Source organism: Microsporum canis, genomic scaffold (assembly GCF_000151145.1).
Source record: "Microsporum canis CBS 113480 supercont1.4 genomic scaffold, whole genome shotgun sequence".
NCBI classification, from domain to species: domain Eukaryota; kingdom Fungi; phylum Ascomycota; class Eurotiomycetes; order Onygenales; family Arthrodermataceae; genus Microsporum; species Microsporum canis.
Genome location: NW_003299166.1, coordinates 2,603,169 through 2,628,537, shown reverse-complemented (window position 1 = coordinate 2,628,537; position 25,369 = coordinate 2,603,169). Strand labels below are relative to the sequence as shown.

At 47.9% G+C, this 25,369-nt stretch overlaps 14 protein-coding genes and 1 non-coding gene across 15 annotated transcripts in view; 9 read left to right on the top strand and 6 right to left on the bottom strand.

Annotated features, from left to right (window-relative positions):
* The window catches only part of MCYG_04942 (conserved hypothetical protein), a gene marked incomplete at both ends in the record, with an annotated part of 1,538 nt that extends 598 nt beyond the window's left edge, over window positions 1–940 (bottom strand). Inside the window, 4 exons of the mRNA XM_002847159.1 lie at window positions 54–433; window positions 490–560; window positions 623–679; window positions 751–940. Coding sequence (XP_002847205.1) covers window positions 54–433; window positions 490–560; window positions 623–679; window positions 751–940 — 698 coding nt within the window. The remainder of the gene's footprint in view (window positions 1–53; window positions 434–489; window positions 561–622; window positions 680–750) is intronic.
* A 1,378-nt stretch (window positions 941–2,318) lies between these two features.
* Window positions 2,319–3,727, bottom strand: MCYG_04941 (conserved hypothetical protein; the record flags this gene model as incomplete). Its single annotated transcript, XM_002847158.1, has 6 exons — window positions 2,319–2,492; window positions 2,518–2,580; window positions 2,623–3,087; window positions 3,121–3,370; window positions 3,413–3,597; window positions 3,629–3,727. The coding sequence occupies 6 exons, from the start codon at window positions 3,725–3,727 to the stop codon at window positions 2,319–2,321; spliced, it is 1,236 nt and encodes a 411-aa protein (XP_002847204.1).
* A 761-nt stretch (window positions 3,728–4,488) lies between these two features.
* MCYG_04940 (conserved hypothetical protein) lies at window positions 4,489–4,872 on the top strand (the record flags this gene model as incomplete). Its single annotated transcript, XM_002847157.1, has 1 exon — window positions 4,489–4,872. One exon carries the CDS (start codon window positions 4,489–4,491, stop codon window positions 4,870–4,872), a length of 384 nt encoding a protein of 127 aa, XP_002847203.1.
* Window positions 4,873–5,993: 1,121 nt separating this feature from the next.
* Window positions 5,994–6,852, top strand: MCYG_04939 (uncharacterized protein; the record flags this gene model as incomplete). Its single annotated transcript, XM_002847156.1, has 5 exons — window positions 5,994–6,044; window positions 6,070–6,162; window positions 6,215–6,314; window positions 6,394–6,720; window positions 6,809–6,852. 5 exons carry the CDS (start codon window positions 5,994–5,996, stop codon window positions 6,850–6,852), a joined length of 615 nt encoding a protein of 204 aa, XP_002847202.1.
* A 669-nt stretch (window positions 6,853–7,521) lies between these two features.
* MCYG_04938 (Atg12p) lies at window positions 7,522–8,199 on the top strand (the record flags this gene model as incomplete). Its single annotated transcript, XM_002847155.1, has 3 exons — window positions 7,522–7,795; window positions 7,872–8,071; window positions 8,140–8,199. The coding sequence occupies 3 exons, from the start codon at window positions 7,522–7,524 to the stop codon at window positions 8,197–8,199; spliced, it is 534 nt and encodes a 177-aa protein (XP_002847201.1).
* A 245-nt stretch (window positions 8,200–8,444) lies between these two features.
* Window positions 8,445–9,587, bottom strand: MCYG_04937 (3-methyl-2-oxobutanoate hydroxymethyltransferase; the record flags this gene model as incomplete). The annotated part of the gene is made up of 2 exons (XM_002847154.1): window positions 8,445–9,059; window positions 9,150–9,587. The coding sequence occupies 2 exons, from the start codon at window positions 9,585–9,587 to the stop codon at window positions 8,445–8,447; spliced, it is 1,053 nt and encodes a 350-aa protein (XP_002847200.1).
* A 638-nt stretch (window positions 9,588–10,225) lies between these two features.
* MCYG_04936 (DBF zinc finger domain-containing protein) lies at window positions 10,226–12,347 on the bottom strand (the record flags this gene model as incomplete). The annotated part of the gene is made up of 3 exons (XM_002847153.1): window positions 10,226–10,336; window positions 10,415–11,764; window positions 11,835–12,347. The coding sequence occupies 3 exons, from the start codon at window positions 12,345–12,347 to the stop codon at window positions 10,226–10,228; spliced, it is 1,974 nt and encodes a 657-aa protein (XP_002847199.1).
* Window positions 12,348–13,007: 660 nt separating this feature from the next.
* On the top strand, window positions 13,008–13,118 carry MCYG_10548. Its single transcript has one exon. It is a non-coding gene; the product is annotated as a tRNA-Ile (tRNA).
* Window positions 13,119–13,288: 170 nt separating this feature from the next.
* On the bottom strand, window positions 13,289–15,300 carry MCYG_04935 (xaa-pro dipeptidase; the record flags this gene model as incomplete). The annotated part of the gene is made up of 9 exons (XM_002847152.1): window positions 13,289–13,481; window positions 13,530–13,580; window positions 13,656–13,930; window positions 13,988–14,021; window positions 14,079–14,521; window positions 14,583–14,710; window positions 14,778–14,810; window positions 14,870–15,034; window positions 15,117–15,300. 9 exons carry the CDS (start codon window positions 15,298–15,300, stop codon window positions 13,289–13,291), a joined length of 1,506 nt encoding a protein of 501 aa, XP_002847198.1.
* Window positions 15,301–15,721: 421 nt separating this feature from the next.
* Window positions 15,722–17,000, top strand: MCYG_04934 (acetyltransferase; the record flags this gene model as incomplete). The annotated part of the gene is made up of 2 exons (XM_002847151.1): window positions 15,722–16,909; window positions 16,965–17,000. The coding sequence occupies 2 exons, from the start codon at window positions 15,722–15,724 to the stop codon at window positions 16,998–17,000; spliced, it is 1,224 nt and encodes a 407-aa protein (XP_002847197.1).
* A 347-nt stretch (window positions 17,001–17,347) lies between these two features.
* Window positions 17,348–18,587, top strand: MCYG_04933 (alcohol dehydrogenase zinc-binding domain-containing protein; the record flags this gene model as incomplete). The annotated part of the gene is made up of 3 exons (XM_002847150.1): window positions 17,348–17,913; window positions 17,960–18,343; window positions 18,410–18,587. The coding sequence occupies 3 exons, from the start codon at window positions 17,348–17,350 to the stop codon at window positions 18,585–18,587; spliced, it is 1,128 nt and encodes a 375-aa protein (XP_002847196.1).
* Window positions 18,588–19,096: 509 nt separating this feature from the next.
* On the top strand, window positions 19,097–19,470 carry MCYG_04932 (conserved hypothetical protein; the record flags this gene model as incomplete). Its single annotated transcript, XM_002847149.1, has 2 exons — window positions 19,097–19,321; window positions 19,387–19,470. The coding sequence occupies 2 exons, from the start codon at window positions 19,097–19,099 to the stop codon at window positions 19,468–19,470; spliced, it is 309 nt and encodes a 102-aa protein (XP_002847195.1).
* Window positions 19,471–21,341: 1,871 nt separating this feature from the next.
* On the bottom strand, window positions 21,342–22,212 carry MCYG_04931 (conserved hypothetical protein; the record flags this gene model as incomplete). The annotated part of the gene is made up of 2 exons (XM_002847148.1): window positions 21,342–22,178; window positions 22,201–22,212. 2 exons carry the CDS (start codon window positions 22,210–22,212, stop codon window positions 21,342–21,344), a joined length of 849 nt encoding a protein of 282 aa, XP_002847194.1.
* Window positions 22,213–22,990: 778 nt separating this feature from the next.
* MCYG_04930 (conserved hypothetical protein) lies at window positions 22,991–23,841 on the top strand (the record flags this gene model as incomplete). The annotated part of the gene is made up of 2 exons (XM_002847147.1): window positions 22,991–23,054; window positions 23,111–23,841. The coding sequence occupies 2 exons, from the start codon at window positions 22,991–22,993 to the stop codon at window positions 23,839–23,841; spliced, it is 795 nt and encodes a 264-aa protein (XP_002847193.1).
* Window positions 23,842–24,204: 363 nt separating this feature from the next.
* MCYG_04929 (NAD-dependent deacetylase sirtuin-5) lies at window positions 24,205–25,244 on the top strand (the record flags this gene model as incomplete). The annotated part of the gene is made up of 2 exons (XM_002847146.1): window positions 24,205–24,532; window positions 24,586–25,244. 2 exons carry the CDS (start codon window positions 24,205–24,207, stop codon window positions 25,242–25,244), a joined length of 987 nt encoding a protein of 328 aa, XP_002847192.1.
* Window positions 25,245–25,369: the final 125 nt, after the last annotated feature.

Below are 25,369 nucleotides of genomic sequence, written 5' to 3'. Positions count from 1 at the left end.
ATTCCGAATATTAGTCGAGATGAATGAGATTGTGTGGCCACTGATGAACATACGATATTCCGACCAGGAACACGCCCGTTAACCCTATTATTTTTGCGGGAGCTAGGTGTTGCTTTAGCAGAACGGGGAACGGCAAGGCCAAGAGGATTATGTTGGACAGAACCGAAAAGGCACCAAAGGAAATGGCAAGAATTCCAGGGTCACCACATCTGTCGAGTACGGCAGTATCCCAGGGAGCTCCTTTTCTAGGAAGACAGTACACGATCACTAGAACGATGTTGACTCCATATGCAAGGAACACTAGGACGATCAGTACATAGCAGGTCCGGCGCATCCATCGTGTGTTGTCGAATATTCGGATATACAGAGCTAATACCGCTGCTTTGGTTGCACAGAGGGCTGGATAGCTAAGCATTTGCGACGCAAAGTGTCTCTACAGCGATTAGAATTTAAGAGCCGACAATGCATTCGGCGAGTGAATGAGCTCACCTTGATGAATGATGTGGTTATTATGCTCATTGGAGCGTCCCACGAATGTTTTGCGTTCCCATCGCGGGCAACTGGGCCATCAGTCAGCCTAGGCTCGTTTGGAGTCAAGGGCGGTAATGTTGATTGCACATACCAGAATAAACTATCCCCCAGAATCCAACGCCAGCCATCTCTCCGAAGATACATAGGTCTGATACATGCGTCTTGCTTAGCAGCATTCACCGACAAGACCCCTCCGCTTCAAGAGGTTAGAATACATACAGTCATCCAAGCATAGCTTGCCTGTGCGTTGATAGTTAGAGAGAAGCCGTAACGTTAGGCATGCCATGCTTATGCATATAAGAGCCAGGCCCAGCGAGAGGACCGTTGACTCCAGCGATGGGGGGTTGACGAAGTTGGATGGGCCGCCATCCGGGTTGGGGGCGATGGGGATCTTCGACAGATCTGCCATCGCATCAGTAATTATATATGATATAACTACTGCAGAAGAAATCGTTAATCAACCTCGAACAGCAGGGAGAAACAACAAGCCCTAGAAGACGACTAACCCGCCTAATATTTTTCCTGTCGAAGCGTTGGCAAAGCAGATATGCCATTTTAATAAGAAATATGAACGGGTTGAACCTGTACGGCCCCACGAGGCTGTAGGAGCCGATACAAGGTGGGACGGGCCTGTTTAGGGTGTGTCACCGTATTCATGCAGCTGAATTAATTATTAACCTATACATACATGCCATCGGACCAGGGGATGAGATGAACCCTTGCGAGCTTGTCACCCCTTGATGCGGTGAATATGCAGGTTACATGTGCTTGAAGAAGCCATGGTTCTAGCAGCCTCACATGGCGGTAGGGGGTCCCTCCGATTGCTGTAAAGCCATGATACGGAGAATAAGTGGAAGTTGAACCTCCCATCAGCTAGTTACATCGCCGTACTCGGTGCAAGGCTGCAAGATGTTCGGTTACCTTGGTGCCCAGGGCTGGAAAGTATATGGTTAATGTAAAATATGGGGCTGAGGGCAGAGGCGTCGATATGGTTTCTGAGTATGCATAGCCATAAGCACCCAGATTTTAGCATAGAAACATGAGCTTGAGATATCCCACATGGAGTAGTCGTGTATATATTCTCGCTCTGTCCGTGTTGAATGCTCAACCCAACTGCTTCCTCCGAAGGCGTCCCGCATCCTCGCCGAAGGACCGCGATCTAGTTGTCTCTTGAAATTCGCGCAAAGAGCGCATCTTTACGGAATAGTTTAACCAGTTTGCTGCGACAAAGGATGGTGCCGTTGGTCGAGGCTCTGAATAGCCTTGCTGATGGTAACACCTAGTTATCTTAAATAGTCAACTTGTTTAAGGGTGGCCAGGAAGATATATTTGGGCTTTTCTCAACAAGAACGGCTCCGGGTCATACCAAATACCAAATACTTGACAGTACTTTGTACACAGCCAGGTGGCCCGCACATGGCTGCAAGAGCCAGTGAAAGGCTCCCACACCTCCTGGTGATGACGAACTAACAGATGGATTGGGGATCTTCCCGTCCAACCCGTCTTCTTCGCCCTTGTGGAGTCATGACTTTTCCCTCGTGGCATCCATGACCCAACTCTGCCTCGTATTCAGAGTGATATATAGCCTTTTTTTTACGGGGGGAATTTTTATGATCTTGCCCACGGACAAGCTTCAGTTAGAGCGATCCATTTCTCGAAGTGTTCCTTTCACGAGGGATATATCTTTTATTCCGTACACCGCTGGATGGTGACAAGAAATAACCCCAAGGAGAAAAGATGGTCAACTTCTCCAAGCCCCAGGTCATGGTCCCTATTTCACCCCGACTTCAGACTGGCCCAAGGGTGGCTTGGCATAAGTCTCGGCTTGGAGTTAGTCGCTGGACGCATACAACTCTACCTACATGTGTGGGGATCAAAAGAAGCATTGTCCTCTGATAAAGTGCTTTGCTACGGCCGTGACTCCTACGCAAGGGTCTGCGCACGTCAAGATCATAAAGTATCTACAGAAGCTTCCCTTGCTGCAGCATCACTCATGGCATCGCATATCAGGCTATGACTCTCGCACACGGCCGTTTTGCGCTGAAGGCTCTCCCTATGTGCGAGTTGTCGGGTGCGAGCTACTTATTCAGCAATAGATTTGAACTTGCCCTTCCAACAGCCGCTGATGATCTGATTAACCAGATCCTCGAGGTCCATTTCTGGGTACGTACGAGTGATGAGTCTGTCAACCAGGTCCAGCCCATATAACCCCATCCAGAGCTCCGTACCTTGCACCATATACCAAAAAATAGATCCCAGAGCAAATTGTTCAGTGTCAGTACTAGTAATGCCAAAAGTGCTACCGGATTCAGCGTTTCCTGGGCGAAAGTAGGGATAGTCACCGACTTCTAGATTATCACCAAGTTTAAGCGCATGGTCAATATCGATAAGCTTGAGATGATAGTTTTCAGTAAACATGATATTACCAGAATTAATGTCGCCATGCGCGTGGCCTATAGCCTCAAGACAAGCTATAGCCTCTGATAGTTGCTGCATCCATTGAAGTATAGGGCGAGGCTTCTTATTCGGGTTTAGGCGCTCGTGAAGTGTACCATTCTAATAAAGGTCCATGAAGATAAGGTCGGGGGCGTAGGGCAGCGAGTGAGCTATAAATTGGCATGGCATAGATTCCAGCTGTTTAAATATGGCCTCTTCGTGGCGTGCGTGTTCACCTTCGGGCTTATAGGAAACCTCAAGGCGGATATCATCACTAATTGATAATAGAGTGGAATGCCCTCCTGCTCTGTAGATGGTGGAACCAGGAAAGCTCATCAGAATCCGTCGATTCAAGGGGTTAACGCTGCCCGCGTTGGTTGGTGGTGATGAACCGCCAGTTATTCTGGGAAGATAATCACAAAAGGTTTAATATGAAAAATTGAGCCCATTTCGATCCGATTCGATTGCCATTCCAAGGAGGGCGTATGGTGAAAGTGTTCCGTTTCTTATCCGTGCCAAACCACAGAACAATGGCAGGACGAATGAAAGCTCCTCGGTAAAAATAGCGTAGGAGAATTTCTGCCTTGCAGTCCTTGAAGATCTTCTCTTGGGTTTTGTAACATGTAAGTACTAACTATATGTACTTCGAATGCATACGAACTATATGTACGCAAGCATCAAGCATCAAGCATGCACCAAGCATGATATTAACTCTTAGGAAGAAGGGCACAGCTAGTTCCTGCGGGGGAATTTCCATCATCTATATTTATCCATCCTTGACGTCCGATCTGAGAAGAATCGAAACCGTAAGTGTAGGGAACGAACAAGAACCATCATACCTATAGCATGCTCCTTTATACGTATGTATATACGTATCACCGTTGAATGTGTCGTCTTTGGGATTCTCGAGAAGAAAAGCCTGTCTTCCACTGGAAATACTCGTTCGCCATTGGTTGTTGTTTTATCCAATCAAATATAAGAAGTCAAATCATTTAATACTCACGTGACTCATCAGACCTGGTACCTATATCGGATTAAAAAGGGGGCTTTGAGATAAATATCAACAGCTTTCCGATGTGATACTCGATATATCTGTACGGAGTATGTCTTCTCTAATTACGTAGAATCTGTGCTAACATTTGAAATAGGCTCCATCGCATCCTCCGTCCCTCAGTTGGGGTGATTTGCACTGGCAACCCCCTGCTTGTCCTCGGTCCGGGGTCCGAGCAGGGTTCAGCCAGGCGCAGCCCCGACTCCCGTACTGTGTATGTATACGATTGGCCGATAGGATCTCATTGTTGTGATCTTGAGACACCCCGAACTCCAGAAGAGCCAACAATATAACATAACAAGAATCATCCCGTTTGATGTTGTGTGTTAAGTCCTGATGGAGTACAAGAATGAAACACTTTGCTCTCTGGCTCTTTCCAGCTTCCTCTCATCCACATCAACGATCATCTTGGTGACGGTAGTCATAAGAAACGAGGAAACGAGCCAAGACAAGCCGTTTACCTGTCCATAATGTTTGAATATTTTACCGCATGGCATATCCCGCCTCTCTTTGTGGCCACGGCCACTACTTTCGGTGGATTAATGCCCTTCTGGAACGCCAAGTACGCCATTGAAGAATTCGGCCTTCCCAAGCGTATCGCCGTCTCGAAAGAAGCTCAATCCGTGATGGTCTCAGGCTCGGGACAGACCACAGCACTTGGACTCGTACTCTTCGCTTTTTATTTCCAGGGGAAATTTCGCGAGGTCGATACCATCATGGTCATTCTGGCGTATCTTGGGCTAGTTGATGGCTATGTCTGTTGGCGCGAAGGAGTTCCTGGGACAGCACTCTTTCGAGCTACTTCAGGATTGTTGATTGCTGGATGGGGCTGGTTTGGCTTGACGAGCACATAACGTTCTCTTGAGATGAAGGGCCGAAGGAGGAAGAATAATAAAGCAAAGCGAAGACCAAAGGAAAAATTTGTGGCCCATATTATTTGTGTCACAGGGAATTCGCCCATCCTGTATACCCAACAACCAGGCCGCTTATACTATCTCGGGGTATATTAGTCTGCCGGACTCTATCACTATTATGCAGAAGTTTCCTGAGCCATCGCCTACTCATCGATACAAGACCCTCTAGCCGACATAGAGGAGTAGCTGACTATCCAGCTTTGCTGTATAATCTCCGTCAACTACAAATTCTAATTCTATCTTCTCCCCACCTTGGTCTTCTAGACACCACTCCGGAGACAACTCAGTATCCTTCATGTATACCAGAGGACATCATTTTCCATATAAATATCCCTTGGAACATTAGAATTACTCTAGAAACTTCAGCACTGGGCAGGTGTAAATGTTCCCTGCCATATATCCTAAAAATAGCTTTTTTTCTTATCAGCATATTTAGTGACTCACTTAGTGACTTACTTCTTGAGAGTGAATATGCGAGCTCACTCTTAACTTTTCCCTGGCTTCTTCCCACGGGTACAAATATCTCCTCCTACCTCCCGAACTCTCTCCCCAAACTTTTCCTCCACCCGGCCCAGTCGCCTTCTCTGCTATTAAACACCTAGTTTAAGCCTTTACAGTTATGTCCTCCTTTGACAGTGTTGCCATCCTAATCTCATAGCATCGGGATAGGATTACAAAAGGAATACCTCCCTAAGGAGTACTAGATTGTTCTCCCTGATATTTGAGGAAAAAATCTGGAAAGATCAAGAAACGCATGTGCCAGACATCCGGTTGGGTATCGCTACGCCAGAAAATTGGTAGCATGTCTTATTCGATTTAGACCTGGCTCTACTTCCTCAGCCTTATATACGTCGACATCTTCGGATTTCCTACCCACCAAATATAGATCAGAAGTTGATTATATTGAGGACTGCAAAGCAACCATCCGTACTTTGTCACGACCTAGACGCCTATCACCCATAAATGCGTTATATGAACCTGAAAATCTTGTACTTGCATCTATCCTCGTCCACAAAGAGAGCCAGGTTATTAAATACCAAAGCAATATTATACAAGTGAACATGGGCGACGCAGTTCTCAAACCTGATGCGTTCGAGTCTGCGTATATTGGTGCTAAGGTAACCAAGGTAGCATCAGTATCCAGGGGAAAAACAGATGTTCAAAGTAAACGATTTCCGCGAGGCTGTTGAGGCATTATGCAATGCTTCAAAGACGGAGGACGCAGGCTTCGTGCTTCAGACATTTTGCATATTGCCATATTCTTGGTTGGCTTCTATCACAGGGTGTCAGAGCAGCACATATAGTTCCAAAGAGCTTTGACGAGAGATTAGTCACATACTTATTCGGAGCTGAGGCTATTACTACCGATGGCTGCAGAAATAGTAAGCTTTATCAAGATACCCGGCCAATTCTAGATACTAACGTATATTGTTAGGCCTAATGCTAGAAAAACAAACCTAGTTAGTGATGGATATGGGCAACGTGGGCATTATCCCAACAAAAGCACTATGAGCTGCAGGCGAGACAGTCGAATGGAAGCTCCTAGTCGCCAACCATGTCCTACTTCAGCACATCGCAGAAGGCGCCAAGTGGAATGCGGAAATCCCCCTTGGATGTCACCAAGGGCTTCTTCCAACAAGGCGTTGTGCCGTCGGATAGATCTAATGTTGAGGAACAAGGGCAGACGTGGCGCGGCAGATGTGTTTTTCTGGGATAGCTCTGAGAACGATGACAGTCTTGATGACGACGACTCTTCGGCTATAGATTCGTCGGACCAGGCGATGGAAGGTAAGGATTTAGCACTTCTCCATTTCCCCTTAAGCCCCAAATATAACATTGCTACATTTACGGCCATAGATGCTTTCGCAACTAGAAGGTATCTATCCTAACAATATTAGGGCTCAGAAGACAAGCGCTTAGTTCCTTAACAAGTCGTCTTGCTATGCTCACCATATATTAATACTTATAGGACGAGGTTACCCATAACCCCTGCTGGTAATATAGCTATCTCGCCTATCCTCTTCTCGCCTTAGGCTTATTCTCTGCGAATAGAGCACTATATTGATCTTAACTATCCGCTCTAGACTTCATCAAGTTTGTGCTACTAGCGATCCAACTGTTGATAGAAGGAAACTCCAAATCATTTCCCAGCCACAGTTTATTATTTGCCTTCTAAGGGGTAGTTGTACGGAGTACTTGGCATCTAGATATATTCCTGCAAGAAGATATATGGTCTATATATGAGGACCCTTTCTCCTCTATACCGTGATACTAGACTTGTACTTAAAAATTTTCAACTATTTATTATAAAAGCTTTGCGATTGATGCAAGAAACCCTGTGCTTGTCTCTATTTCATTATGTGTATTGAAAGACGTAGCTATAGAGCGGGCTGCGAGGTTGCCTTTATCACGTGAGGGGTTGTTTCTCAACTTCGCGAAAGATGTATACATCTATCAAAGTACCGGACTGTCATTGACAACAAACAAATCTGCTTTCTTAACCTTAAGCATTACTCTGAAATACAATTAGACACGTCCTACTCTGTGAGGACTCGCCATCCACCCCGACAAATCCCTCGAACAAGTAAAATGTCGCAGCATTCCACATTTGGCTCGCCATCTCCAGGCTCTTCACGGCGAACTTCAAGGCACATCACTACTGAAGGGCTCACTATATCCAGCGAACAGGCGACTCAAAGTAGGCCCAGCATGGAAGACGTTGGCCGAAGAGGGTCTACAGCCCCTATACCCGACACTGGAGATTCAGCAGCTCTGCCCTTGTCTGCGTCCATGGTGTTACCGGTGCGCCCGAAGGCGAACCGTCAGGCTCTAGCAGAGATAGAAGCACTAGATGATAGAAAAGGTATTCTCCTTGATTGAAGTTCCATATATTTATATATTAGGGTTAATCTTACATATATCCCTCATGTGTGATCTAGTTACTGTTCGATTCCTCCCCATGCCATCTGCGCCTATTCTCCAGAGCAAGGTGTTCAAAGTCAGTGCTTCTCAGAAGTTTGAAACAATCGTTCGCTTCTTAAGAAAGAAACTTGGTTGCAAGGACACAGATTCTGTCTTTTGTTATGTGAATAGTGTCTTTGCTCCAGGTTTAGATGAGGGGATTGGGGGTTTATGGAGAGTATGTTTTCTGGTGTTCTTCATATATTTTCTATATTCAGGATGCCTGACTGAGTGTGTGGATAACAGTGTTTCAAGTCAGACGACCAACTGATCATCTCTTATTCGATGACACCAGCATTCGGATGAAACCTAGACCTAATTAAAGATGGGAGGTCTAGAATGATTAGTATTCCTACGAGCTAGTAGTGCGAAAATGATTGCTGGTATGCGTATGCTCTTCAACTCTCCGCAAATATTTAAACAAAAGCTTTCTAGAGGTATGTATATATACGGCCTGGGCTCCGCATGATTACATATCAAAACATTAATCTCTAAGTCGGTAATATAGGGTGAAATATATATGAGATAATGAGATGGGAGGACGTATATGTTTACTCTTTCTCTCCAACAGTTTTCTCAAACTCCTCAACGACCTCTTTTGCTGTTGGGTATGAATATTCGGGCGAAGGGTATTCACGGCGCTTGACTTCAGCTTTATATTGTTCCATGGCCCTCAAGCTCTCCGACCAGATATCGCCATACTTCTTAACGAATTTAGGCAGGAATCTTCCCGGAGGATAGTTGCCTAGCATGTCAATTTGCACCAGCACCTGGCCGGAACATCCGTTACCAGCACCAATACCTATAGTCGGGATGCGCAGCTTCTTCGTGATGATGGTTGCAATCTCGGCTGGCACTGCTTCGACCACGGTCATGAATGCACCAGCCTCCTGGACGGCCAGTGCATCCTGATAGACTTTCATCGCTGTGGCCATGGATTTACCCTGTACTCTGAAACCTCCGAGGGCGTTTTGTCGTTGTGGGGTTAGGCCGACATGTGCAACAACAGGGATGCCAGCTTTGACAATTCGTTTGATAGTCGGGGCAAATTCTTGGCCGCCCTCAATCTTGATTCCTTGGACACGACCTTCCTTAACAAGTCGGATAGCAGTCTGGACAGCTTGTTCTTCAGATACCTCGTATGAACCCATAGGCATATCACCCACCTACAAAGCAACTAGTTAGACTTATTGCTTTGGAAAACGACAATGATGAAAAGGAACCCCATTTAAAGTGAAGAGGCGATGTATACATACCACAAAGGCCGAACCAGCTGCCCGGGAGACACTACGGCAATGCACAATCATATCCTCAAGCGTGACCTCACTAGTATCCTCCATGCCCAGGGCAACCATTGCCAAACTGTCACCAATCAAAATCATTTCCATACCCGCCGCTTCACAGACATAAGCGCTCGGGAAGTCATGAGCAGTCATCATGGTGATTGGTTCCCCCTTTCGATACATGGCTTCCAATGACTTGATGGTAACTTTCTTCCGGTCATGACTTGGAGCCTTCACCATGGGAGAATTCGAACTGTACCGCCCTTGCTGCCGTACAGCGGACTGGCACATGGCAATAGGGAAATGAGGTGGCATTGGTCGAGCTACCTTATTCGACAACCCCATGACAGCACCGAGGCGAATAGGGGATGAGCACGGCCGAACCAGGCGGCTGTAGATCCGATATGCCATGTTGAAGGTTTCGGGCGTTTGTTGTGGTTGGAGGTAGTAAGAGGGTAAAGAAAAAAGTGAAGAAACGGGGATACTAGATTGTTTACACGGACGAGGACGGAAGAAGATCTAGTTATTTGAATGGTTTATCTCAGCCAAGTTCAATGATTAAGAAAATATTTTTTGTGTGGATTTAAGCGATGCAGGGAGAGGACTCATTCCATCTGAATAATTTTTTTTTTCTTTCCGTTTCCTCTTCCCTGAGGGAAAAATCAACCTCGCTTTTATATTTGGTACGTGATGGTTTATGCAGCGTAGAGAAGAGAATATGGAAGTCGTTAGTTCCATAAGGATTCACGCCGGCGGAGGATGACAGCATGTGATTGGACAAGGCAGATCACGAGATATATGTCATGTGACATGTCTTGGCCCCCTTATTTCTCCTTGTTAAGGCCATCAAGGTACAAAAAGGATGAAGTAAACACACGATATGTGGATTATGAACAAGAATGGAAGAGTCAAGGGCTTCTGTATCTGTAGTATATTAATTACTTCGCAGTCAGAAGGTCTGTGTTCTGAGGATTTACGCTGGAAGTCGCTATAAGTACAATAGTTGGAGAAAAGCCATGCTAGGCAAGGCAGACAAGAGCGCCATCTTGTTATGAATACCGGCAACCGTCTTCGTTATTCAGGCCCATGATGAAGTCATCTATCTCAAAGAAGTTGGCCTGATTATTAGCAAACTTTTGGTGTTTCCTTGTCTCGACATGCTGGGTTTCTTGTTAGCTTTAAGGCATCACAAAGTGGACAAGTGGATGAGAGATCTCAGGAGTAAAGGGGGAACATACGTCGTCAAAATCCTCAAATTTTTCCCTGCAATTCTCGCAGTAGCCTGGTTTAGGCTCCCGCTTTTTGCTGGCGGCTTGTTGCTTTCTTAGACCGCTGTGTTTCCTGGGGGGTACGTCGCTGGTCCGCCTGTTCTGCTCTGTAGGTTGCATGTTACCGTCGTCATTCATCTGCGCCTTTAGCTTGGCTGCCCGGGCGATCGGTATCCTAGCGGGCTGTGATACGGCCGCTGCTTCGGCTCTGTATGACGATGAGATGTTTGTGGACACGATGCCACTGCTTTTCTCTAGTACTTTTCTTTTCAGCTCGTGCACTTCTTTGCTGGTGCCAGCTTTCGCGCCCTGCACGGCTGCTGTCGAGGATATCATCTGTGAGCGGATGGCGGATGTGATGTTTGATGGCTGGATTCCAGAGGCAGCTAGTTCGCCTCCGAATTTAAAGGGTAAGGAGGAAGCTGAGAGGGAGCCCTTCGACACCGGCCTGGGTACTACAACGGTAGTCTCCATGGGCTCGAACGGCTTGCCTGCAGACTCCTCGACTGCGGATTCGGTGTCGTCTTGGTTAGTAGATTGTTGGTTTATTAATTTGCTTGGCCCTCTGGCAGGAGGCGCCATTGATTTTGATACCAGGGTAGTTTGGGTATTAATTTTGGCTTGTTGCTGCTTCGATTTATCCTTATCGGTTCTCCTGTTGGCCGGAGCATCGACAAAGGGGCATTTCCCCAGATCTGCGCCGCGGAACTGTGGCCAGGCTCCATCCTGCTTTCTGCTGACCTTCGGGTACTCCCGAACCACGACCGGGCGGGTTTCCCTTTCATAATCCCAGATATACAGGTACGGGCCTTTGAATGGGACCAGGCCCTTACTTAATGTTAGGGTATCCGAGTCGGCAGGAGCATGGAGTTTCTCATGCTGGAGGGCCAAGGAGAGGTCATTTTCGGCCTTGGTTTTTACGGCAGCACTACCAATGCGGCTGGGCTGGAGTATATGGGCAAGCTCCTTGTCGTTCATAGTAAAGATAACCCGCTGAAGCTTGTCTAAGGTCCATATCTTCATATTCATCTGACGAGCCCGATGAAGCAGATCCCCGCTGCCACCCACGCTTTTCTTAGCTTCCGGCTCGATCGTCCCAAACCCCGTCCTCGATCGTGTCCTTCCCAGCTGCGACTGGGCCGCGTCTGCACCCTTCTCCAGCAGCGACGGGTTCACCGTCTGGAGTGAGCCCTCAAAGTTGCCTGCAACGGGGGATGCGGCCTGGTTGGCCTCCGTAGGCTTTTCCGAGTCGACCTCGGGCGGGATAGACCGAGAAGTAACGACATGGGTGACTACTCGAGAAAAGAACTTTTCCTCGGTCTGATAGCTTCCTGCTTAGTAAAAAATTGAACGAGAAAAGGCAGAGACAGAGGAGAAGAACCAGACTTACAGCCCCGAGAGACATGATCTGCCTGACATATTTCTTCCTGGTTTCGTCAGGGATGCTCTCAAAGTAAAAGACATAGGTAGGAAAGACTTTTCGATAATGTCTCTGCCACTGGCGAACACTCTCGACAGATTCAGGACAGTACTTGATATTCCTGCTCACTTTCAGCGTAGTGGGCTGTTTCGGCTTATCTCTGGCAGCAGCCAGTTTCCTCTCGAACGCGGTGGGTTGGGTGTTCGTCCGGCGTGTAAAGAGCTTCGACTCGCCCGTCTGCGGCTGGTTCAGGGTCCTCTGGGGGGTTCGCGCGTCCGTATTTTCAGCATCGAGCGCCTGTTTCTTCAACGGCGGCGGAGCAGAGTCCCACGGCAGCCCGGGGGGCCGGCCACGCTTCATGGTTGCAGCCGCGGAAACGGCACGGTGAGGGGAGTTGGTAGCATTGGGGACGTTTGCCAGGGGGGCTCTTCGGGTTGTCATTGCATTCAACGCGTGTGGCGATGGTACGAATAAAGTGGCCATGAATAAAGATACGATCAGCCAAGTGAGGTACGTCGACTGTACGAGAGAGAATGGTGAGCTGTGAAGCGGTGCGGGAGCCTCAGGGCACGCGCGATGGTACCTCTCTCTCTCTCTCCGACACGGTCGACCAAGGGAGGGACGTGAAGAGGGCTGGAAAAGAAAACCAAACGAGAGAACGGAAGGGGGAGGAGGAGGACGCTCTCTTGAGGCCTCGTCAGGATGGTGCAGTCATCGCTGGGCCTCGTCGACAAGGGCTTCTCGGACGGTGTTTTTTTCTGGACGAAGTTCTTCACTCGATGTTCTTGTTTTGAGGCTTCCAAACAAAGGCTCAAGTCACGCTTTTCTGCTGACCAACCAAACATCGCGACTTACCCTAAACCCTAGTACGTACTTACATCTCTGGCGTCAGACCAATTCTACTGCCGGTAACAGATAACTGTGTACTCCGTACTCCTAGCTGGGTCAGTTTACTACTCGAGATACGCTTGCTGGGTCGAGGACTATGAAACGGCCAGCGATGTACCAGCTGGCCCATCAAACAGACCGGTAAATAGTCGTAAACTGCATACATCGCCACTTTACACTATCCATCACGTCGTCTGGCTAGCGTGGCAGGGCTGAGCTTACAACCCACCAGGGCCGAGCTGGCCAGTTAGAAGAAGACCAGTGACGCAGTGGTTAGCGTGCCGTTCTTATATCGTTTCATCGAAGTGATATGACTAACTCCATTTTGTTATGCGGAGGTCGTGGGTTCAAATCCCGCCTGGTCTAGTTTTTTTTTTTTCTTTTTTCACCAGGCCTACGTTAGAACTACAGTGTATATATATAAATATATAGAGTAGAAATAATTACTTGCTGTTAGTATACAGGTGGATGTAATAATACAGATGTAGCTGAGCTCGTCTATCTCAAGGCCTCGATGTCGTCAATCTACAGACAGGTCAGTTGCGCAGTTCCATGTTGAGCAGTCCAGGCGATAACAGGGACAGCTTTACCTCTTTGACTGCTTCTGGCGATAAGACGATCGGGTTGTCGTCCCCTACGCAGATACTGTCCTCTATCCTGATGCCGGTGCCACGGAACTTCTCGGGCCACCGGTCGTCGTTGGGGACATAGACACCTCTGTTTTGCACCCTTGTTAGCGAGTAGTCCACCTGCCGGCAGTGTCCGTGGAAGGCTTACGGTTCGATGGTGATACACTGGCCCTTGCGCAGCGTCTCTCGTCTGGAGTAGCTGCCACAGTCATGCACGCTGAGGCCGATGTGGTGGCCGACGTGGTGAGGGAAGAGGGTTTGCATCGCCTATCACTCATCAGTACTGGGTGCGGTACACAACAGGAAGATATCCTTATTTTTCCATACACCACCAGAGGTATTAATGCCGATGGAGTCGAGTTGCTCTCGAAGGCTGCGCTCGGCGATTTCATGGATCTTATCCAGCGATAGGCCGGCTGACTCGCGGCAGAGCGAGATACACGACCGCTGCACGTTGAGGACGGCAGTGTAGAGCTCCCTCTGGGCTGGAGTGAACTTGCCGTTCACCGGCCATACTCTCGTCACGTCGGAGATGTATCCGCCGTATTCCTAGCTGGGCTGTCAGTTTCTTTATGTCCAGGCCACGTTGTAGATTATGACACCTACACCACCCCCATCAACGAGCACCAGTTCACCGTCCCTTGATCATGAGTCAATAACGTCACGTACGTAGCAAAAGAAACAGGAGAAGCCGTACCGTAGAACATTATCATTCCTAACGTAATGAATACTAAGGGCATTCTGTCCACCGGCAACAACAGGGACAAAGGCCGTCCCGTCACCCCCCTGGAGACGAAACTGGTACTCCAAAAAGGCATTCAGCTCGCTCTCGGTGCTGAAGTTCTGTCGCATGGACTCAGTAAACGCTCGACCGGTCAGACGCCCTGCATGTCTCATGTTGGCGATCTCAGCATCGCTCTTGAATACACGGAGTTCGGTGATGATGGGCGCCAGCGGCCTGATCTTCTCCATGGCTTCTTCTCTCGCATCAGCCGTAGAACCAGCGGGGTCGGCGAAGCTGGACAGTAGCCGTGAAAAGGCGGACCGGCCACGCCCAGCGCCGCTGATATCAGTGTATATCTCGGATGCGCCTGATAGGATTTCGGGCAGGAAATCTTTGAGACGTTCGATGTCACCGGACTGAGATGTTAGCTTAGCCCTCTCTCAACAAAATATCCAGGAATCGTCCAGGTGTATGTACTTCATCCGCGTTGAAAACGTCAATAGCCGCCTGTGTACCGGACCTGGCTCCCTCCCATAGCTCTGCTCGCTTGTCCTTTTCTCGAACGTATAGGTGGAAGGTATGCTCGCCCGGGTGGCCAGTGTTTGCTATCGTCACTTCATGAGTACCAGTTGACCATTATCAATCATCCTACCTATCTCCTCAGCTGCTCACCGATAATAGCTAGAGCTCCGGGCTCATTGAATCCTATCGAAGCAGCCATCAGCCGTCCGTTGCACCTCTGAGTTAAGGTTGGACCTGCGCACCAGTCAAATAAAAGAAATCCGTATCCTGATGGTACTTATAAAATACATTCTTCGACTTGTACTTCAACTCTGCCGCCCGGACAATAGCAACGGCGTTCTTGGGCAGCTTGGAAGCAAGTTTCGAGCGGCGGTGGTCATATTCGAGAGCTGTGATGCCGGGAGTCACTGTGCATAAGATACAAGTTAGCAGAGCTTCACGGAAGACTGACTTCTCAGCGGAAAAGAAGAAGAACAAAAAAACACCAACATTCTCCAGCCTTTAAAAGATGCGGGTGTGTCTCGTGAAGCGGTTGACCGAACTGGAGCTCCGCGGCGGAGATGGAGCTATTATATCTTCGCAAAGCGCTGCGAGCGTCGCTTTGAGGTATTCTGCTTTGGAACGAGAGGATGGATCGAGGCCATTGTATCCATAGCCGGGCTCCGGTCGACATACTGGGCCTGATGAGGGTCTTGCTGGCCGTTTTCTTAGTGGAAGAGTTGACATGGAAAATATTTACATCGCGGTAGCTAAAAGCTGCCCTTGTAGCTATCAGACGAAAGCCCAGCCAATCACCATCGCTGCGTTTTAAACTTGGACTAAATGTTGATGTTTGAAATAATGTTTTATTTTGTGCTTGACCAGAATATAAATTCTATTTCTGATCTCATACACAGACGGGAGTGGCAGATGGTGGTTTCATACATGGCGAGATGCGTTTGCGCCAGTCACTCTGTTAGCTAACTACATAGAAAAGATGTGAATACAAGGATTTTTGGGCTATAGAGAAAGGATTTATAATGCATCCTTCACCCCCGCCGTAGCTTCGGCTCGTCTCATTTTATTTTATATTAGACAAGAGATCGAGGACGAGCATGGCCAAAATATATGTACATCCTGACCCGTCTCGCAGGCTGGTCGCCCTCCTGCAACGCCATCTGCCGCACTCTGGCCCTGTACTGCGAGTCATTCAATCCTTTGGAATCCTCCCGCGCTCTGCAGAAGCTTGTGTGCTCGCCACGCTCCCTCCAGACGCAGAATCAGACACAGAGGCAGAGAATGGGGGTCGAGGCGCGAGTTCAGTGCCAGAAGACCCCTGGATGGTGGCATATGTAGATGTATTCCGCTACCCCGAGACCCAGATATGGATATACTCGAGCCTGGAGGCCGACGGGATGAACGAGACTGTTGGAGATGTGATCAAGACTACACTGACGGCCGATGAAGAGACGCAACGGCAGGCCTGCGAGCAGCTCCGAAGTCTGCTGGCGTACGTTCGCACGAAGCTGGTGCCGTCACTCTTGTCCACGCCGGGAGCAACGGAGAAGAACATCGTCCGCAGCCAGACGAACGGGATCAAGAAGGTGCCCGTCGTTCCTCCGACTGGACTCTTGATGGGAACGGTGAATGACGGTCTATCTGTGCTATTCAACCAGCTGGGATACAGGGATGAACACGACCCTTTCTCCTCTGGTCATAAGAAACCATTCTTTCACGTCAACCGTGTCGATCTATGCGTCAAGTTCATGTTTGACCGGTCTCATTACGACTCTGGTGACAACAAGCCAACGCCCGGATATCGGTTCCATGACCGCAAGGGCCGCCATGGCATCCAGGACCATCAGTTCAGTCTCGTCCTGAGTCGGACGCACATACAGCGCACTCGAGCGTCATTCCCTGCCAGCGTGGCACTCTACTGCAGCACGGCAGAGGATGCAGCCGCGAAACCTCCGGGCGAGACCTCGTCTGGGGACAAGGAGGGAGCCAACTCCGAAGAAATGCCTGTTGGTTGGGCGTTTTTCACGTATGACGGGAGCATGATCGTCCTACACGTCGAGCCGGAGTACCGAGGACGGGGCCTGGCGTCTCTGCTTTCAAGGGAGATCATGCGCCGGGGCATGGGCCATGACGCCATTCATGCTCTGCAGCTGGAAGGCGATGTCGAGGGGAGGGAAAGGGGGTGGGTGTTTGCCGATGTCAGTATAGACAACACTGCCAGCCAGAGGGTGATGCAGAAGCTGGGAGGGCGGCCGGGCTGGGCTATGAGATGGATTGGAGGGGAGGTATGCGTAGAAGGGGAATGTTTTACTTGTGCTAATCCTGTATAATGGTGCATAGTTCACTGGCGTCAGTCCTGTTATAGATGGTACATAGATTTACTGATGTCAATGCTGTATGGGTGGTACATAGATGTACTTGATGTCAATAAGAACCTGTTTGAGACGCAGACAGGTAGCGTATAGAGAGCCGATAGATCCTTTGATCGCCGGCTGCATGCATGCTATGTATACCGTGCAGGGGTTGCCCCTCGGGGCACGAAGGATGAGGCCGAACTTCCTTACAAATTATAAATCCAGCACAGATATAAAAAGGAGAGAGATGCTAGAATAGAGATGTTCTGAACAAGCAGCTCAAAGACAACAAGCATCGAAAACAAGTCAATTAAATACCTGCATTCTCGATTCTATCTTAGAAATCAGTTACACACATCTATACATATAATGGCCACCCCCAAGACCTCCAAAGCCTTCCGACGTAGCAGGGGAGCAGGCAACAAAACACTCGAGCCCGTTACAGAAAAGATCCCGTCCACTCTCAAGCCTCATGACGTCTTGATTCGCATTCATGCCGTCTCGCTGAATTACAGAGACGTAGCAATGTTGCACGGGAAGTACCCAATCAAGTTTCTCGACAGAGGTATCCCAGCCTCAGACTGCGCTGCTGAAGTTGTTGCGGTTGGATCAGAGGTCAAAGATTTTGAGATTGGAGACCATGTCGCGCCTATCTTTGACGTGATGAACATCAACGACACCGAAGAGGAGAAGGCGGCGTTGGGAGGACATGTCGATGGAGTGTTACGCCAATATGCAGTGTTTGATAGAAACGTATTGTTTCACTTGCCCAAGTACTTGTCTTGGGAAGAGGTAGCTACTCACCCCTTCAATTCCATGAACGTGAACACTGAGGTGCTGATTCGCTCCATAGGCAGCATGTATCACTTGTGCTGGTACAACAGCATGGAGATCATTGTTTATGCCTCGCTCACAAGGCACTGCTCTACTTCAAGGTAAAGCCACTTCTCTTCCATAGTTCGATCCCGGTAAAGATAACAGTATTAATTTCCTCCCTCCTTTTCTAGGAACCGGAGGAGTGAGCATGTTTGCCCTTCTCATCTGTCTAGCTGCCGGAATTCGTCCAATCATCACCTCGTCTTCCGACCAGAAACTTGACCGAGTGAGAGCTCTGGGAAAGCCAGGAGAAGTTGACACAATCAACTACCGAACTCACCCTAACTGGGAAGAAGAGGTGCTTCGCCTCACACGGGGCCGAGGAGTCGACTTTGTCATCGAGACCGTGGGGCCCAGAACGATAGCTCAGAGCATCGCCTCGCTCGCACGGAGAGGGTCCATTACCATAGTAGGTTTCCTGGGGGGGTTCGACGTCAAAAGCTTTCCCGACACTATCACGCCGCTCTTAACAAAGACTGCCACCATCAGGTATGTAATTCTCTACTAGTCTAACCCATGGTTGTTTCAAGAGATGCTAAAGGTGTTTCTCTCCAGAGGAGGTGCCGTCGGCTCCAAAATCGACCATCAGAATTTGTCCAGCTTTCTGTCAGAGAAGAGAATCAGTTTGAAGCCTATTCTGGATAAAACAGTCTTCTCCTTTGATGATTCCCAGGCGGCTTTTGATTACTTATATGAGGCGAAGCACATGGGAAAGGTCGTCATTAGGATGTAAACACGCTTAGTCGTGTTAGCAGAAGAGCAGAGGATGTCAGAAAACATTGCATAATTGGGGTATCGGTTTCTTTTACTAGCATATATTAGTTATTCAGTATTCGCATGCGTTAATAGGAGTTTCTTGCCATGAGATGAGATCGAATATTTCTCAGTTAATGAAGAGCGTTTGGCGCTAATTTTGGAACCATCTCATGTCACGTGTTTATGAATGACTGAGTCAGAACCTTTTTAGGCATCAAACAGCGGAACCCAGCGAGCGCGGGGAATGATGGCATGAATATGCAGACTATATTTTCCATTCTAGCATCTAATCAAGTATTCTAGAGCCATTGTGCTTATATAGTACTACTCATCTAATATATATTCTTTAAAATTACCCGCCGATCAAGCTAAGGCGCACCCTAGCTACCGTCAGACCCATTCAGCAGACAGATTTATAGGACATTGCCTATCAAAGAAGATATTTTCCATCCTTTTTTCTACCCGGAAAAGACGGGGAAAGAAAGAATGAGTAATGTTGTCGAAGAGAAAGCGCTTAAGGGCGAGTGGGAGAAGATATCGAACAAATGCTTCGAGATACAAGAGGACATGGTTATGACATTCGATGGTCGCTCTTGTAATATTGCTGATAGCGATGGCAATCTTGTCCCAGGCGGGAATCTTGGCCCTATGGATGGACAAGTTATGAGGACCGTGAAAGCTGGCTATAGATGCTACATCATGCGAGCAATGGTAAAATTTGAAAAACATACAAATGGTGATCTATAAGGGTGAACAACCTTTGGCATAATGACTAGCGATACTTTAACCTGTCTAACGTCCCGGATCACCGAGACCCAGCATATTGGAGGCGTTACACACTCGAGAATACCCCATCCTGATAACCATGAAGGTATCCTCATTGATTTTTTCTGGTGAATATAGGGCCAGACAGTTTGTAACCAACAGACCTCCTCTTTCTTGTTCGTCTTTCCATAACTTACTTGTCTTCATTCCTGTCCGGAACGGCTCTGGGAGTTTATCGACCATAACATGAAAGATAAATAAGAGGCATTGCCTGACAGCATCGGGTTCTCTGGTACCGTCAGGCATGCAGCACCAGCCGATTTATACCCATTTATTTGGCTGCTCCCTGAATGACATGTTAGAATCGCGTGAATATCCCAAAAATAAATATTATTATCCTCACAGGATGAGTGCGCCCTGCTTGAGATATCATATCCTTTTTCAAGCGGAGCTTTGTGATTTACTGGAGGCGGGTTTCTTGATGTTGTAAGTGGAGAGCAAACGCAGAAGAATTCCAGCCGCCTGTACCACTATACGGCAACCTTCGGCAAACTGTGCTCGTAGTTTTTAAAGGGCAAATACTAAGGTGATTTCGTTGCCCACTACTCCTCAAATGGCTATAAAAAGCCCCCAGGGGGTATTGTAGGCAGCCCTGAAATAGTATATGACAACGAGCATAGCACAAAAAGGCTACCGTTAACAGCGTACACTTTTCTGGCAAAATAACGCGCACGGCGCCTGACATTTCTTCGAGATGAGGATCTCTTCTTCAGCGATTCATCAGTTTCTGTCAATATCTCTTTCCAAGTCTCAACTTTGTTTCTCTCAACGTCAGATAATGGATATTGCAATTCTAATAGCTTCTTTTCAAGAGTAAGCTTGAATCGGCTGTCAGCAAAATTATTGCTTTCAGCCATTATTTAGCTTGTCGTTTAAAGAAAGTAGGATGGTACGGCGTAGTAGCACGCTATGGCTCAAGTTTGCAAACGGATTGTTGATTGTTTTGTCCCGTCCTGCGGTTAAATATTGAACCTTCTAGTTATCTAACAAATATTAGTACGTCGAAATGGGACAGGACAGAGCAGCGCAGAGCAGAACGGCGAAAAATAAAGTAATAAAGCAAGGTCACCATACCCCCCTTCTTTGAACTACATAGACTAATGGGACGGGGCAAGACAAAAATCATGTTATGTGACAAGGCACCAACTCTGGCACTACTAGTTAATGAACTAATCATTCATTTCCAAGAGATGCAATTCTAGGCAATATGCGAGGGACAATGGGCAACGCTGCCTACATCATCTAGGACCTAGACAAAGCACTTATTGCTAATCAAGCCCATGTATCGACCTGCAGCCTTCTGTGCCCTTCATTATGCCTAGATTTCTTTCCGCGTGTACAAGATTGATATCAATCGAATGCTGGACACCATGATACATAAATAGGACGTTGTCCATGTTGGAAGAACGTGTTTGCTTCCAACTTTGACATCCCATCTACAGCTCAGAATAATCTCAATCTTCGAGCGCTTCATACCAGTGTAAGTCTTCGCCAACCGTTTATCCGTTTAGGTTGTTCCATCATAGTTTACTAACGTGGAATGGATTCAGAATGGCATCCGCCCAACACCAAGATGTGTATTCGATTCGTCTATACAAGCAAGTACGCCAACCGCACCGCGACACCGAAACATATCACTGTATTCTACGACCTTTAGCCGCCATGCAGGAAACCGAACTGCCAGGGTTATAAGGACCAATATATGGCACATTCAACCAAAGAGGGGGTATATACCCTAAATGTTAATGGCATCATGTAAATCATACCGCATGGATTATAGGGCTCATTCTTATCTTGAAGAGGTAGCTGATTGCAGATATCAGAAGGAATTTCGGGGTCGCTTGTATGGGAGGGGTTTCTTGTTCTCTCCCTGGGTAGTTACATTGAAATACAGTCATTACTGAATTCATGTGCCTTCGTTTGGCTCCTTTCTAAGTTTGTATTTGAGAGATGTCTTGAATAATATCTTCAGCTGATTCATATGCCTGTCTCCAGCATTTATCTGTGATTGTAGAACATGCATGGTCATCAGTAGGGAAGTCTCCGTTGCTGAACAGTAACGCAACCTGTTCATCTTCATCGTCATTAAAGGTATCAAGTTCCGGAACACTTCATGTCCCAACATGATGAAATAGATTGCTGATCCCAACGCAAAGATATCGGTCTTAACATCAGCAAAGTCACCATGGCTCCGGGACATGAATGACTTTGTACATTCCCTAGATAGTCCATCTAGCAGCGTCTCACCGTGTGGTGATTTCAGCATCCCTTGGAAATCTGCGAGTATAATGTTGAAATTGTCGTCTAGTAAGATATTTCGGAGGTTGATATCACAATGGATAACTCTCTTTTCATGTATATATTTGACTGCTTCGGAAGCTTGTTTGCACAAGCTTAGCTTTTGACTGAGAGAAATAGTAGCATGTTTCGATGTGATGTGCTCGTAGAGGTTTCCATTCCGTGTGTACTGCAGTGCTAAGCCATGTTCATTAAGACCCTTAGAAGAGATAATTCGAGGATGATCCCCAAGGATTGCGAGAAGCTTAGCTTCTATTTTAATCCTTTCATAATCACCGGGAATGGACGGGTATTTCAGAACTGTTGACTCGTTGACTCGGCCGATGAAGCTTCCACTACTCCGGCCAATAATCTCAGTAACGCCGGGAGGGTAATACCCATGGATTACAACAATTTCGACGTTGGCGGGAGCGCTTGGTAGATCACTTGCAGATCCAGAGACATCCTAAATTCGTAAGACGCAAAACCTTTAGGATCATGATGTATTACAGTATTCGTTGTATTCGACAAAGAGAATGATCCGTCCGCCATTCTATTGAGGAGCCCAGTCTCTGCAGAAACACCGTTGAATCTCAATTCTTGATAGGGGAGAATATGGCGGACAATTATAACTATTGGCCCTACACAAGCTCCGAGCCAAGTACCTTATCTTTGAGCCTCTGATAGTTTTTCTCCAAACGCTATACGGATGAAAGCGAAACGAACCATCACACCGTGCCAAGACTCCCCTATTATAGCCTAATTTAGACTTAATAGATTAGTCATCAAATACGATTGGTCAGCGGTACCGAGGCACGTGATATCTCGGATACAACTGTCTAAAGAAGTTAGCTCATTTGCGGGGTATTGTGGAAATAGAGCAATTATGATTGGTTGACGCTTTTTAAACATCACGATAAGAAACTGCGATAAGCAAAGCGATTGAAGTTGCGGATGAGATGCCGAAGTTCTGATGGCCGAACGCTCAGGGTGGGCCGGAGAAAAGGCGTGGATTTTCTTCAGGCGGAGACGGGGAGGAATCTCACCGCGGACAAGGCTGCAGAGCGGGATACGTCTCATTGGTAGGCTTGTGTGTTGTGGAGGGGGGAATAAGAGTTGTGTCATTCCGATGAATCATCCACGTTTGCGACGCCCTTTCCTCTACATGTCCCTCCGCGTATATATATATCTATATCAGTGCTGAGGCATCCTTCTTTGACGCAAAGCATATAACAGAAATCCTTCTTCAGTCAGCTCCAACATCAAAGTTATATCAACATGGGCAAAACACTCGTGTACCCCAAGGGGATTAGCAACACAGCCAACCGCTACGCAAAGCGAGGTATGCTGTGGTCTACCACCATTGATAGAGACAAGAATTCTCACAGTTGTACCTAGTGACATATGACCTTGGGCCAATCCACTCCATCATCAACTCTGCAACCCACCTTGATGTGGCTTTCGTGCCGGCCGGCGATGACCCATTTCCCACCATTATCCCCATGATCGGGCAGATGGGCTCCTTCGAATTTCCATCCAACAGCATTGATGAGCCCCTAGACTGCTATATACACGGATATGTGAGCGCGCGCATGATGAACATGGCACGCGCGAATGGAGATAAAGGCCTACCTCTCTGCATTTCGGCAACACATGTGGATGGGCTTGTTCTCTCCCTCTCCCCCTTCTCGCACAGCTACAACTACCGCTCCGTAGTCCTACACGGATACGGCGTGCCAGTTACAGATGAAGCGGAGAAGAACTACGCTATGAAGCTGATCACCGACAGCGTCGTGGCGAACCGATGGGAGAACACACGAACCCCTCCCGATGCAGGTGAGTTTCAGAGCACGACCATCATACGCGTGAAGATCGTTGCTGGCAGCGGGAAGATACGTGATGGAGAGGTATCAGATGAGAAGAGAGATATTGAGAGTACGGAGGTAAGGGAGAAAGTGTGGTCTGGCATCGTGCCTGTCTGGCAATGTCTCGGTGAACCAGTCCCGAGTTCGACAAACAAAGTGAAGGAGGTGCCCGCCTATCTGAAGGAATATGTCTCGAAGACGACCGAGGAGAACAGGAAGCATGCATATGCTGCCATGAAGTTCCCTGATTCTAGTGCTCCTTAAATGCGTGAGCATCAAGGCTATTACCTGACACACTGTTATTGATGAGATAATGATTTCAAGAAGATGAATTCCCGAGTTTGTGTTAGATGGAACTAGTTTAAAGAAGTTGAGGCGTAAGTGGCAGTAAGTAGGTTTTGTGTGGAAGTAACAGTCCTTCTCCGTGGTAACAGTCCCGGACTGTTACTATACACAATATAAGACTTATATTTTACTTCCACGCAAACCAGCGCCAAGCCAAGTCTTTGCGGCTCTGCAGATGGTGGGGCCTTCCCGAGCGAGGAAAACAAGCATAAATTCTCCTCGTCGGCTGCTCATTTCCTCAGTGTTACTCAGTCTGGTTTTCCTTCCCGCTCCTTCATTGCCATGGCTTCAGGAATCGCCGAGGCTGACTTGCTCAGCTTTCGTGAGCATCTCAAGAAATCAAAGCGTATCCTTGCTCTGGTCGGTGCTGGACTTTCCGCCGCTTCTGGCCTCCCTACTTTCCGAGGGGTAGGCGGGTTATGGCGGTCTCATCGGGCGCCAGACCTGGCGACTCCAGAAGCGTTTGGTGTTGACCCAGGCCTTGTGTGGCAGTTCTACAGCTATCGACGACATATGTCGCTGGTGGCGCATCCAAATAAGGGACATTATGCCCTCGCAGCATTGGCGAGGAAGAACCCCCATTTCTGGACTCTGACTCAGAACGTTGATGGTACGTTGGCTGCCTCCCTTGGTCCTGCATTCCATGTGTTAACAGTATAACAGGTCTATCAGAACGGGCTAACCACCCAGAGTCTCAGCTCCACCGTCTTCATGGCTCCCTGTTCACGGTGAAATGCTCCTCGGAATACTGCACCTACTCGCGGGACAACGATTTCCAGGATCCCCTTGTTCCCTGCCTTGCGATCCCCAAAGCAGGAAACCAACTAAACCCGTCTACAGAGGATAATACTGGCGAACAGGCTGCCAAGGCTATCCATGCTGCTTTGGATGAAAAGGTAGCCGCCACCGGTCCGTCATGGTCTCCCGCCGGTGAAGATTTAGATATTTCGGATGAAGCGGTCCCCATCCCTCATCTGACAGAAGCAGATCTACCACATTGTCCACAATGCTCAAGCGCACTTCTACGACCTGGAGTCGTCTGGTTTGGCGAAGAACTTCCCGATGATACGCTAGACGGTATTGAGAAATTCCTTGATGAGGGGCCAGTTGATTTAGTGCTGGTTATCGGAACAAGCGCACAAGTCTTCCCAGCTGCATTGTATGTTGAACACGGGAGAGATAGGGGGGCTCGGGTAGCGGTGATCAATATGGATGCGACTCATGTTCCGCAGTCAGGGCTATACGCAACAGATTGGCTATTCCAGGGTGATGCTAGCGTTATTCTTCCGGAGATCCTGAAAGATATCATTGGTGACCTCTAGCCGGGAAATCAGGATGTGACGACAGGACCTGGAATCATTGAGGATATGTATACAAAATAAAGGGCTAGCTGATAAATGGCAGTCGTTGGTTCCCATTGACTTAAGAATTGATCCATGAATTATGA